This window comes from Nestor notabilis, unplaced genomic scaffold, assembly GCF_000696875.1.
Source record: "Nestor notabilis isolate BGI_N333 unplaced genomic scaffold, ASM69687v1 scaffold25576, whole genome shotgun sequence".
Taxonomy (NCBI): domain Eukaryota; kingdom Metazoa; phylum Chordata; class Aves; order Psittaciformes; family Psittacidae; genus Nestor; species Nestor notabilis.
The window spans coordinates 2065-14855 of record NW_009931837.1 but is presented as its reverse complement, the minus strand read 5'-3'; the positions used below and the strand labels follow the sequence as shown (position 1 = coordinate 14855).

At 45.6% G+C, this 12791-nt stretch overlaps 1 protein-coding gene across 1 annotated transcript; it reads left to right on the top strand.

The window, feature by feature from the left end:
* The first annotated feature begins 308 nt into the window (after positions 1-308).
* On the top strand, positions 309-9221 carry PNPLA2 (patatin-like phospholipase domain containing 2). The gene is made up of 9 exons (XM_010016094.1): positions 309-330; positions 490-722; positions 903-968; positions 4087-4296; positions 5219-5279; positions 6212-6379; positions 6822-6954; positions 7770-7892; positions 8671-9221. The coding sequence occupies exons 1-9, from the start codon at positions 309-311 to the stop codon at positions 8933-8935; spliced, it is 1281 nt and encodes a 426-aa protein (XP_010014396.1). The 3' UTR covers positions 8936-9221.
* The last annotated feature ends 3570 nt before the right edge of the window (positions 9222-12791 follow it).

Here is a 12791-nt window from a genome sequence, read left to right as displayed (position 1 = left end):
CATTCCTGTTTACTGGCACTTTTGCTTACAGGCAGATAACTTTTTCATGTCAGAAAAAAAAAGATGCTTACTAGAAAAGTGTTAGTGGAAGATGTTTGGAAGTGGATTTAGCCGTAAGCTCAAAGCTGTTAAAGCATCTCCCTTTTTTTCTTTGCTAGTCTGTGTTTTCACTAGCCTTGTACTGACCAGTGAAACGGGATCTAAGAAAAAGCGTGAGGCTTTAGACAGACACTAAGGTCTTCCTTGACTTTATAAAACATATGTAAGATGAGGGTAGCTCTTTGCCATGGGAGAGTGTGAGGGCCAAGATGGCAAACTTCAATGACTCCTGTAACACTGCCTGTAATAGCCTCTTGTCTTGAGTTATATATCAGCCAGCGGGGATAAACCTCTGGGTAAAACTGTGAATGAGGCTTTCTTTTGTGCCTTATTCTGTAAAGGAGAAAGATGTTTTTTCTAGGATTTCATGGTGCATTTTTCTTGTTGTAGGTGAGGCTGGTGCCAGCATTATTCGAGTGTCAAAAGAAGCCCGGAAAAGGTTCTTGGGTCCTCTCCACCCATCTTTCAACTTGGTGAAGATCATTCGGATCTGCCTGTCCAAGACCGTGCCAGAGAACGGGCATGAAGTTGCAGCAGGACGTTTGGGTATTTCCCTGACACGGGTCTCTGATGGAGAAAATGTGATACTGTCAGACTTCCATTCCAAGGAGGAACTGATCCAGGTAAATGGCAACTTACTGCAGAGGGCTAGGCAGGAACCGCATGCTGTTTTATTTTCCCTTGGTCTCCAAATGTCCTTAGTATTGGAGTATAATTGCCAGCGTTGCAAGTGTGATGTTCTGAGTAATGGGTTCAGTAGGCTTTGATTTGCTGCTTACATTCTGGATCTCTTTCTCCCTCAGGCCTGTGTCTGCAGTGCCTTTATCCCTGTCTACTGTGGGCTGATACCTCCAACCTTGCGTGGAGTGGTAAGTAAGACTCTAGATGATACTTCATTAAATCATGTGCTAATGAGTAAGAAGGCAGAAATGCTAGTACTCAATTTTGCCTGTCTGCTGGCAGCAATTAGGCTGAAGAAGCACAAGAAATTCCCAAATAAACAGCTTCAACAGTGTGTATGCCTTCTTTCCTGCTGCCTGCCTGGCTATAATGTCCTGAAAACTAGAGGATTTAACATAATAGTAATACATAGCAATCTGGGCAAGTGCTGACAGGCTTAGCAGATGGTTCTTCTGGCTGCTTGCTACAATGCTGTCCATCACTGATGCTCCAGTCCTCTCCATGTGGAAAGAACTTGGGTCTGGGGTAGAAATCATGAGTGTGGTCCCTCTGCCACACACCTGTTGCTTTCTGTTGGGTTTTAACTAGTGGTGTTGATACCACGCCTCTTTTCCATCGAGTTCTTCCTGTCGTTCCTCTGAGAATAATGTTCTGCCTGACAGAGCTGCTTTAATATCCTGACCAAGGCTGTCCAGAACTCTTTCTTCCTTCTGTGTTTGCACATTAGAAACGAAAAGGTTTGAAAGCTATGCAGAGCTGGAGCATCTCTGAAGATCGCAGTCATGCTTAAGGGCTTCACTTGACCTTGGACTCCCCGTGTGCTACGTAGGTTAATGCAGACGTTAAAAGGCAGTTTGTTTGCAAACTAGATAGCAGTTCTCCCTCTCCCTTTTGACTGTGTATGTGTGCCCTGATTTCCTGTAAGTCACCTGCCCAAGATGCCTAAGTCTGTCAGAGCATAGCATCAAATCTGATCCCACTGCTACCTGTGTCCAAAAAGTGAGGTCAGTTTTGATCCTGCCTAATAAGTACATAGCTTGGCTGTCTTTTGTCTTGTGCAAGCATATTGGGCAGGGAAATGACCTAGAAGAAATGTCCAATCTGCAGGCAGGATTTTTGTCCTGCAGCTGGTGGGAGCATAGCAGTGGCTCTTGTCTGACACTTCTCTGGGGCTAGTTGAGGTCAATGTGGATCAGGCAAAAACTCAGAATTCCAAGACATTAGGGTTTCTGGAACGTGCAGCTGCACTGGCACACGGAAGGGCATTTCATGTCAAGATTCCTCATGGGGAAAGGTGGGGAGGGGATATATGAGATGAGGAAATCAATTCCTACCTCTTCCCCAGAAAAATCATTGCTCTTTGTGTCTCTCAAGGGGGAGGGTGGTGAGGGCAGAGGTTAAATTAGGTTGGGTATGAGCCTGGGAAAGGTTTTTGAAATGGGACTACGTGGTTCCTAGCATGCCTGTGATGACTGTATTTGCCACAGGGCAGACTGACAGGCCTGGCACGAGGACGAGCTTTGAAGGCAATATGGTTGTGTGCAAGGTGTAAAATCCGTATTCTGCCTTCCTCGTAGTCTTTTTCCAGTGTTTGCTCTCTGAGCTCTGGTAGCCCCATGGAGTGGATAATGAAGATAGGTGGGGGGAAGGGGAAAAAAAAAAGAGGAATTCTCACATACTGGGAAATGGAAGGGTCAGTGGCTGACCTGTCAACACACGCTTTAGCTGTGAATTGTTCTGTAGCATGTGGGTGAGATGAACCCCTAACAAGGGTCAGAAAGCTAAGTGTCACTTCATGTGAGTGAGGGGCCCTGTAGAAGGGAGGACATGATAAGAGAATGGAACTGGGCAGCCCAGAAATTACCCCAGTCCATGAACCATCCCCAAAAACTGCTGCTGCTCGTGCCTGAAGGCAGCTGGTGACTCCAGCCTGTGGCTCTGTGCAGTTAGACTTCGCAGGGGGTTGGAGAGTGGTCAGGCTGGGGTTGCCGGAGGTTCAGGCAAATGCAAAGAAGTGGCAGCTGATCTTGACTCAGGAATGGTAACTGGCACTGGTAACCAGAGAGCGGGGTCTGCATGTGTACTCGTAGATTTCCATGCAGCGAGAAGGCTTTGCCTGTCAGCTTTATGTAGTTAAGCCTTCTTTCTAATGACATCCGTGCACTCATGCTGCCACCCTCAGGGAAAAGTATGTTTCTGCATCCTTACCGCAAAACTAGCGTCGTCTTATAAGTGAGACAAGGCAAAGCATGACGCAGAATGGAGCACCTCCTCTTCCGATCAGCATTTCCATGCTCTGTCTGGATTCAGCCTCTGCCAGCTCAGGCTCCTCACCCAGCAGAGACCTGAACGATGGCACAGCTGCTACTATGGGGCTGTGCAGTTCCTACATGATGGTTTGCATTTGAACCTGTCTAAACAGACAGGTTCAAGGCAGCAAATGGCAGGATCAACCCTGATACAAAATCAGCAGGACTCTTCTGTAACCAAGGTTCATAAGAGCTTGAACTGTTGCTCTGCAAAGGTTTCACACTTCCTGCTCTTTTGGCCCCCTTCCTTTATCTTCTGCATGTTGCTTACACTGCCAAAGGCCTCTGATAGCAATTCTCTTGCTCAGCTCCTTGTGCAATTATGGTACACTAATGAATACTCTGAATTGAGTACATGCTGCTGGGGTTGTCCTTCCTGCAAGGGTAATGCAAATGTGTTTATGGTATGTAAGTACAGAACATTCTCTGATAAGAGAGTGCCTGTTAAGAGCAAAACACTGGTCCCCTGTGCTCTGTTATCACACCACAGAAAGTAGATTCCAAATGTGTATATGTGTGTTGGAATTGCTGCTTGATAAGCCTGCTAGCAACAAATCAGCTCTTGGGTAATAAACCTGCCAGTGGGGACTTGTGTCTGAGCTTATTCATTTTAAACACAAGTGAAAAATGGCACAATGTCACAGTGTGACAGCTTAGATCAAGTGCTTATTTGCACTATAGGTGGTGGTGGTTGTGTCATTTTATTTAATTGGAAGGCTGTCAAAACCCCTAGGAGATCTAAGTCAGCAGTCACATAAGTGAATATGCCTTTCTCATGGAACATTTGTGACCAACTTCCTATAGCCATAGGAAGAGAGGCACATAGCAAAAGGAGATTTTAGCACAACACAGCTGTGCTATCACTGGTTTTGATTCCTTCCATGCTGGTGTGTTGCTCCGATCTCTTGCCAAGTTGTTGGCACAAATATGAATACAATAAAAAAGCTGCTTAATCAGTTATGAGAATTGAGAGTGCTTCATTTGTCTGGATTTTTAGAGATATGTTGATGGAGGGATTTCTGACAACTTGCCACGATACGAGCTGAAGAACACAATCACAGTGTCTCCATTCTCAGGAGAGAGTGATATCTGTCCACGAGATAGTTCCACAAACATGCATGAGCTGAGAGTCACCAATACAAGCATCCAGTTCAACCTTCGCAACCTCTACCGCCTCTCAAAGGCCTTGTTTCCTCCGGAAGCACATGTGAGTTTCCTGGCAATATCAGAACTGGGGTGGTAGATCGGCACTGCCTATGCTGTGCACTTAAGCAGAAGATTCCATACGCTGTTAGTTTTGGATCTCTTGTTTGTTTTTAACCTTGAAATTATTAACCCAGTGACTTGGCAAACCTTGCCCATTTGCACAAGGTGGTGTATAGGTGGCTTGGTTTTCTTTGGTACTGGGAGTTCTGGAATTTAGGTGGTAGTAGTTGCTTGGAAAGTATTTTCACATTGCTCTCTGGAGTAGTTTGCCAGGAAGTCAGGCTCACTTGTAAACAAGGGTGTATCAGCCATCAGAACCCATGTGCTCTTGAGTGTTTTATTGTCAAGTTGGACCTAGCAGCCTGCAGCCAGTGACTGTCTCCTAAAAAGTGCCAATGGAGCAGGTGTCACTGCGAACAGCTTTGTGTACTTTGAACAAATGCAGCCTCAGATAACCTTGGTATTTCAGCATAATAAGTATGTTTGCATGTGCTGAATTACTTGGACAAGTTTTTTCCTCCCCCTCTCTAGTCTTGCTGGCTTTATCTGCAAATGCAGTGGCCCTTCCTGGCATCCACTGAGAAGTATTCTGGTCTGCATGTCAGAGTGACTTGCTGAAAGGCTGCACGCAGCAGCGTCAGCTCTAGATGTGGAAATGAAGTGGATGCAACTCTAAGCTGATACTTGGGTAGGATTCCAGGTGTCCCTTCCAGTCTTGAATTATCATGTGATCCTTATATCCAATGTATTTCTGTTACACCTCCTATATCTGATCAAAGGCTGGGAAGAGCTGACAAGGATGAGACTTGTTTTTGGGATAGCTCAGGAGTCGGGAAAGTTCCTTTAAAGCCAGCATTGAGCTGAGTGTTTGCTCTGCTCAGCCAGCCTCCAAATGACTTGCTCTTGCCTTCCTCTGCCCACAGGTGCTGCGGGATATGTGCAAGCAGGGCTATCAGGATGCACTGCACTTCCTGAAGAAGAATGGTAAGGCTCTGTGTGTTTGTAGGGTACACTGACTTGCTTCCCCTGTGGCAGGCTTGGTACCTTGACTTTGAGAATAGTCAGTGGTGTATATGAAAAGTGGAAGGGCAGAATTGAGCTGTGCCTCAGATACCGGAATATGGGATTTCTATTAAGTCTATTTTAGCACTTCAGGATGCAGAAGTGGAGTGGACACCTTTCTAGTGCAATGCAGAAGGTTTCTAACCATTCTCAGACCAGAGTGGTGGTTGTGACACATCTAAGTGTTGAAGCTACTTAGTGCGTACTCTGTGCTACACCAACACAGTTGTTAGGCACCTGTGTCATTTGGACCTCCCACAGATACCCTGCTCCTTTTTATGTGCAATTAGGGTATGTCCAATGTAGCACAGTAGTGCAGAGCACAGGCATGCCCTCAGAAGCCTCCCGTGCCTGGCAGTTTGACACTGCTGTTTCACTGCCTTCTATGTGCAAACCCTGGACTTTGTAGTCTCTGTTGTAGCAGGTTAAGCGTGTGTTTGCTGCCACCTAGTGTCAATTTACAGCAGATCGAACACATCTGTTTGTTCTGTGATGCATACCTTACTGGGATAAGAGTCATCACTGCAGCTGTGTTTGTGGATTAAGTTGCAGGAGGAAACCTTGCCTGCAAGATTGGTGACTGGCAGATTGTAGGAACAAAACACTGCCAAACAGCACCCTGCAGGACTTAAAGGGGAAAAGTTTAGAATTTCTAGTGGGGAAAGAGAGGATGATCTTAAAGCAGCAAGGTTTCTAAATCACTGTGGTAAGAATTACAATAGATGTAAGCTAAAGAGGCTGAGTATGATGTCTGTCTAACTGAGGTGGGTTAGGGTGAAGACTAACACTTTAAGGGCCAGGGAAGGCAGGGCAGCTAGTTTGTATCAGTCTTATGGTATGATTTCTTTTCTCAGGTCTCCTTAATCGTCCAAGTCCTGCTCGTCCTCTCCTTGCCATAGAAGCGCCCCCAGGAGAGAAGAAAGAGGAAAAGACAGAAGCTGAGGACCAACTAGAGGACAATATTGCCCTTGCTGAAGTTGAAGAGCACATCTTGGAACACTTGCCTCCCAGACTGAACCAAGGTGTGATCCAAAGAGAGATCCCAGGCAATCTCCCTGTGCTGCCTGGTCCACTTCAGAGCATTACTGGGATGTGTTGGGTATTGCTTGTCGGTGGGCTTGGCCATACCTAGGGATATCACTGACACTCACTGATGATTAGGTGGAGTTGTGGCCTCTTAGATAAAATTGTGGCTTGCCCTGTGGAGGCTATTTGGAGAGGTTGACTCATTTGACATTGCTCTGAATGGTAAGGAGAGGAGGGGATCTTGTTGCTCATTTCTTTGGGAGTCTGATAAAGCTAAAAGATGCTGTTTTCAGCTGAGACAATTACTACCCTGAGCAAGACTTCCTTAAGAAGTGGAAGATGCAGAGGGGAGACCTCAGACTGGATAATTTCTGGGGTATGGCAAGAAAAGAGACAGTCCTATTGAGGGGATTCAACCATGTTCTCATCTGTCTTTAGCTCTTCTGGAGGCTTGTGCTGAAAGAAGAAGTTTCTTGACTGGCATCACTAACATGCTGCCTATACGTGTGGCCACAGCAATGATGGTGCCCTATATGCTGCCTCTGGAGTCTGCAGTTTCCTTCACTGTCAGGTAAGCCATTGGCTGGTTCCCTTAGCGGTGTTCTTCCCAGTGTAGTGAAGTTTTGATGTAGTGAAATATAAATGGCCAGAGACTAAGGTCCTCTCTGACTCTGCGGTGACCAAGTACTTGCAGAAAGAGTTCCTGCCACTTACCAGACCTGTTAAAAAATTTTAAAAATAAAAGCCCTCTTTTCTCCTTTCTTTCTCCCCACCCCCCCAAAAAAAAAAAAAAAAAGGGCAAAAGAAAACAACCCAACAAATGCCTTTTCCTACCTTCATATGTCATTTAGCTACAGCAGATACTTCCAGCTTGAGGGAAGATGGCTGTGGGATGGAATTTGCCTTAGAAAATGGTGATAAATTTTGGAGCCTGGAGAGAGACTTATGAACTAAGAGCACAGGGATGAAAGCGGGAATGAAATGCAGGGAGGTTCCATTCTGGAGTGAGGAGTAGAGTAGTCCCAGCCATTTCCAGTTCTACACTTAATGGGCTAAGAAGACAGGTCTGTCAGACTTGTTCTTTGTATGGAAGTACTCTATGAAAAGTTTCTGGAAGGAGATAGTTTGTGATAGATAAGCTTAGGGAAAAACACTTTCAGAATCTGAAAATGGATGAAAAATGTGGAAAGTGCAGACACAAAACATGAAAAGAGCCCAGGCGCTTATTCTTTAACCTTCATAGCTTCTCTGTGAATGGTAGTGTAAATGGCTCTTTATGCATTTGTAACTAAAAATAATGAGTAACCATTGATAGGATGCAAAACTGTTCTTTTCATCCTGCCCTTTGTGTGGCCCAACTAATGGTTGTCTCCTGTCTCTTCCCAGGTTGCTGGAATGGCTCCCAGATATTCCTGAGGATATTAGATGGATGAGGGAGCAGATGACTGAAATCTGCAACTATCTTGTGAAGAAAGCCAAGAAGAAACTGGGCAGCCATCTTTCAGCCAGGTATGACTGTTTTCCTCCACAGCATTGTTCTGGAGGGGTCTTCCATTTCCCCTTTCACCTCTAATTTCTACAGACTCTGCTCCAATGGAGGTGATTAAGTACAGCACAAATTGACTAGAAATTGATCTGGTCCATGGTCTCTTGGCTTCTTTAATTGAAGGAAGATAGAATAGACTCAGCACATGGTCTCCTTCCTTCTCATTACACGGCAGACCCTGTAATGAAGCTGTTAATACAGTGGTAGGGCAGAAGACCTAGGTCTAACTAAAACAGTATGCTAGCTTATTCCATGTTCCCTGTAGAAGACATAGGTGCTGTCTGTGTGGCATTTTCTGGCCTAATGTCCCCTGAAAATTCATTCCAAGAGGTACTTGTGTTCAAATGACCTTTTCTGCCTTGAGATCTAGGCCTGGTTTAGGGTGGCACTAGGGTGGCCAAGAAACACCAGACGGTTTCCAAATGAGGCAGAGTGCCTAGGTCTGTGTTTGTGCCTGAGTTTCTGAACTGAACTCCCTGCAGTAGTAGGCCATGGCTTGAGGCTGAGGCAAGACTGTGTTGCGTGGATGAGGATAGAGAGCTGTGTATTGATAGGCAGAGAGTCCCAGTTGTGATTTGGATCCTAGTACAAGAGAGTGATTCTTACCCACAAGTGTTATTGGTCTTGAATAATCAAGAGATGTGAGGGGGAAAATGGGTACACACAGATACTTCTGACTAAGATTACGCAGTCAGCGGTAGAATCCCATATACTGATTCTTTGCATGTGTTTGTCTTTCAGGCTTTACTATCACCTCGAGCTTGGACAGCCTCAGAGCCTGCCAATTTCTTCTGCATCAACTTGTGGTGAACCATTGCCTGTGTGGATGAGAAACAATCGTTCTCTGTCTGATGTCATGATGAAGTGGGAGGAGTACCAGCGCCAGCTCATGCTGGGCTTACTCTGCATCAATGTGGACATGCAGGCCTCTCTCTTCCCTCGGGAAGGGCTTCAGCTAAAGCTTCCACCCCTAGACTGTGCAAAAGAGTGCCTGCCACTCTTCTGAGCCTGCTGCCGTGAGGGGATGAGGGTGGGCGGAAGGGGAGTGCATGTAGGGTGGGACCAGTCTCATCCCTCAGCAGCAGGCTGCCCTGTGCTCATCAATATGCTGCAAAGGGGATTTCCCCGGGATGGAGACTGGTGGAATTGACTGTAGCCATTTTTTTGCCCACTGGGCCAGGCAAGGGATCTCTGTGTTCAAAGACACACACAGGCTGATACCTTGCTCTAGGTTTGTGTTGAGGCCTGGCCATTGCCCATGGCCAGGCTGATGCTGACCCAGCTGGGCTCTCCCAGATAGTGCACTTTGAATTGCCTTTGGCTTTTTACTGCCAAATAATCAGGATGTAGATGATGCTCTCAAGTTCATACAATTTTTAGCTTCCTTTGTTTTTTAGGACATAAGTCTTGTTTTTGCTTAAATCATCTGACATCCCTTAGCTCTTTGTGCTACTGAAAGATGAAGTAGCCTCTTGCCAAACCAGTTTTTCTCGTGGCTTCCAAATCTCCTTTTAACTTCTATGCTGAAGTTTTCTTCTGTCCTTGAGCTGCGTCCCCACTGGAAGCCAGAGCTGGCCCTGCTGCAGACTGCACCGGCACTGCGGAAAGGTAGAAAAGTTACGTATTTACTCAGATTTATGTTGTGATCTCCCTCTTTTTGTTTTTTGTCCTCATGGAACTGCTGCAGCTTGAGCTCTGAGTGTTATGTAAGTCATTGAGCTTACTTGAAGAAGTAATTTAGACAGATTTTTTTTCCAGGGAAACGTTGAATTCAAGGCCCCATTCTTGTCAATGTGAATGGAATTGGTGTGGGGTTGCTCTGGAAAAGCTCAGCCTGACTATTTCAGGATGAGTTTAACAGCTGAAGCAATGCAAAATGCTTGTAGGAAGGTGAGAATTGTGCAGGGCATGTTATTTTTTGAGTGGTTGAGGTGGAGTGTCACGGTGAGTGCTGGGGAAGTGGCTGCCTCTGACAGGGGTTGGGCTTTACTCCTTGAGGGACTGTACAACTGGAGGAAATTCCAAGCGGGTGATACAGAAGGGATCTCCTGCCAAACTGAAGGCTTAGCTTTATCTTTTTTTTCTTGAAGAGTTTGAACATTGAGGCTTTGGAGCGAGAAGGATTTAGGCTTGTAGCTATACCAGCCTCACAGCTTGCCTGTCTCCTGTTTTGGCTCACGGGTACAGCTCTGCAGGTAGCAATGACAGGAGCATGAGAAGTGGAAGTGAAGTTAGGACTGTTGGTGCACTTGCAGCCTGCTTGGAACAGGCTACTTTTGTGTTGTCCCTTGAAAAAGACTACAGCTAGTGGGTCTGAAGCAGGGCAGGACTGTGCCTTCTTAAGGTATTAGTTTTTCAGTGGTAGTCTGGTTGTGACTTGCTGTGCAGAAACATGAACTCTGTTGTTCACAGGGTGAGACATGGCTTCCCGTGGGGATTTTATGTACTTAAGCTTAAATTGTTGCACTATGACACAAAACCAGCTCCTGGTATCTTTTTTTCCTCTTTTGTTCTGCAGCATGTCTAGCTGCATGAGGCATCTTCTACCTCTCCTAGCACAAACAGTATGCAATTGGCCAAAGCAAATGTATGCTGTCCTTGCTGGGGAGCAGGACAGGGTATCTGAAGCTGACTACATAGCCTGTACAATGGAATAGTGATTTATAATAGACTCATTTGCACCTTTGATTTAGAAAGGGAAAACAACCCGAGAAGTTCTGCTAACAGCTGGAGAAGGCAGTGAATCTGCTCGATCACATCCGCATGAGCAGTGTGCATGACGTGGCGGGTGCTGTTTCCTGCCAGCACAATTGCACTGGGTATAGTTTGAATGTTTGTGGTGGAGACTGTGATAAACATCAGGCCTTTTCTGCCGTGGCCGTTGCAAGCTGGGAGGCAATAGACAGGGCAGCTGTGGTGCTAACCAACTGTCCAGGAGATGCTGGTGTACCTATGAACTTGTGACTTGGAGTACCACCCCACTGCCCTTCCTGGATGTAACCTGCCTGTGTAACACAAAGGCCTGCATCGCTTATGAAGCGGGCCTGCACTTCATGGTCAGATTTAGTCTTAAGCTTCACATAGTTAAGGCATTTAGGGAACAGAAAAGTCATTACAGGAAGAGAGAAAAATTGGAGGATTCTGAATCCAGAATAAGAATACTTTATTACAAAACAAGTCAGTCTTGTGATTGTCTAAAGCCCACAGAAAAAGCTTACTGCTAGATGTATGTAACTCCAATTGAAATGAACCAGCAAAAAGCTACTGTCAGTTATTGGGAGCAGGATGAATTTGGTGAAAACTGGAATTAAGAGAAGGTGTTTATTTTGTGGTTTGGTGTGGGATTTCTTTTCTTCCACTGCTCTCTGGGCTACCTTCTCTGGAGGAATGGCACATACGCAGCTGCTTCATTTGCCAAATGCGCATCTCTTGTCCCTAATGCACACAGAGCAACTGGCCAGAACCTGTAGGTGCTTAGTGGCAAGAAATGAAGACATTTCATCCAGAAGCAAAACATCTGGGAGGGACAAAGCTGGAAAAGGAAAATCTTGCGCTTAGAAGCTGCTGCCCTTTTGACTCTGCCTTGTTTGTGTTAATGTATGGGTGGAGAAAATGATGCAACTATTTTTATTTTTTTTATCCCTTCTTCTTGGACTGGTAAAACCACTGAGTGATTATGTAAACCACTAAACTATGAAACAAAGTTCTCCTGGCAACAGAGCGTGCTAAGGAATTTCAGCTTGGCACCCTTATCCGCTGGATCTCTTCTGTTCTTTGGCATCAGAACTGACTGGGCTGGTGCAGACTGGGCTGCTGCCACTGGCTTCCCATGCTCTGATCTAGAAGGCTTGCCGGTTCTGGTCCATGTATTTCAAGATATTAACCCCCGTGCCTGGTAAAAGGCCTGAGTTGCTTTCTGTTTCACCTCATTTGTCGTTTAGTTAATTATATTAACCTCTCAAAGAGAAGCTTTTGCGCACTTTAAACTGTAACCACAAACCAAAGCCTGGCTGTAAATATAAAGGTCTAACTTCAGGGAGGAAACTCCCGTTTTCCCTATGCTGATTTGCAGGGTGTGAACGGATACTGGGAAAGCACCACGCTGTATTAACCCTTTCTTTGTGTTTATTCCCCAAGTCATGCAATGACTGTTGTGTGATAGCTTGTTGGCTTTATAGCTATAACGTCTGATAAAGGAACTGTAGATCTGTCAAAAATACCTCAAACCTACCCTCCTCTTTCTTAAGAGAAGTTTCATGCATTTGCTTGAAATCCTTGCTGCTCATTCATCACAGATTGCAAAGGATGAAGAAAGTAGGAAGATCTTGCCTGCTGATACAGAAAAAGGGTGCGGCTGCTTTGGAAGAATAACTTTTTGCCATGCTGTGCTGCCTCCTCTAGATCAGATCTCACTTTGAAATCCCTGGAAACCTCATGATAGGCTCTGGATTGTGGTAACTGGAATTCTTTGAGCCCTTGCTCTGCATGTACGTCATGACAGTTATTATCTTCTGGGCAGGAGTTGCTGATTAACCTCCATTTGTCAAGCTCATAGGAATGAGGTAATAATCTGTAGCAGTTGGCCCCTTCTTCAGCAAAATGTGTAGCTGGGCAGCCCAGTGGGTAGTTGCCAGGGCCTGTCTGGTCTCCCAGATATGGTGGTTGGGAGGTCAGGTTCCTGGACCAACAGTTCATCTTGCAGCCCATGCCCAATTATCCTTACAGCATTCACTTGAACTCTGCAAGAGTCCCCACCATTGTAGGGGTCTTGCATTCAGGAATCCACTTTTTTTTCTCTTTTTCCTGTGGTAGTACTTGCTGCTTTTAACAAGGCTAATGGTGAACTTCTTGTGCATCTAACC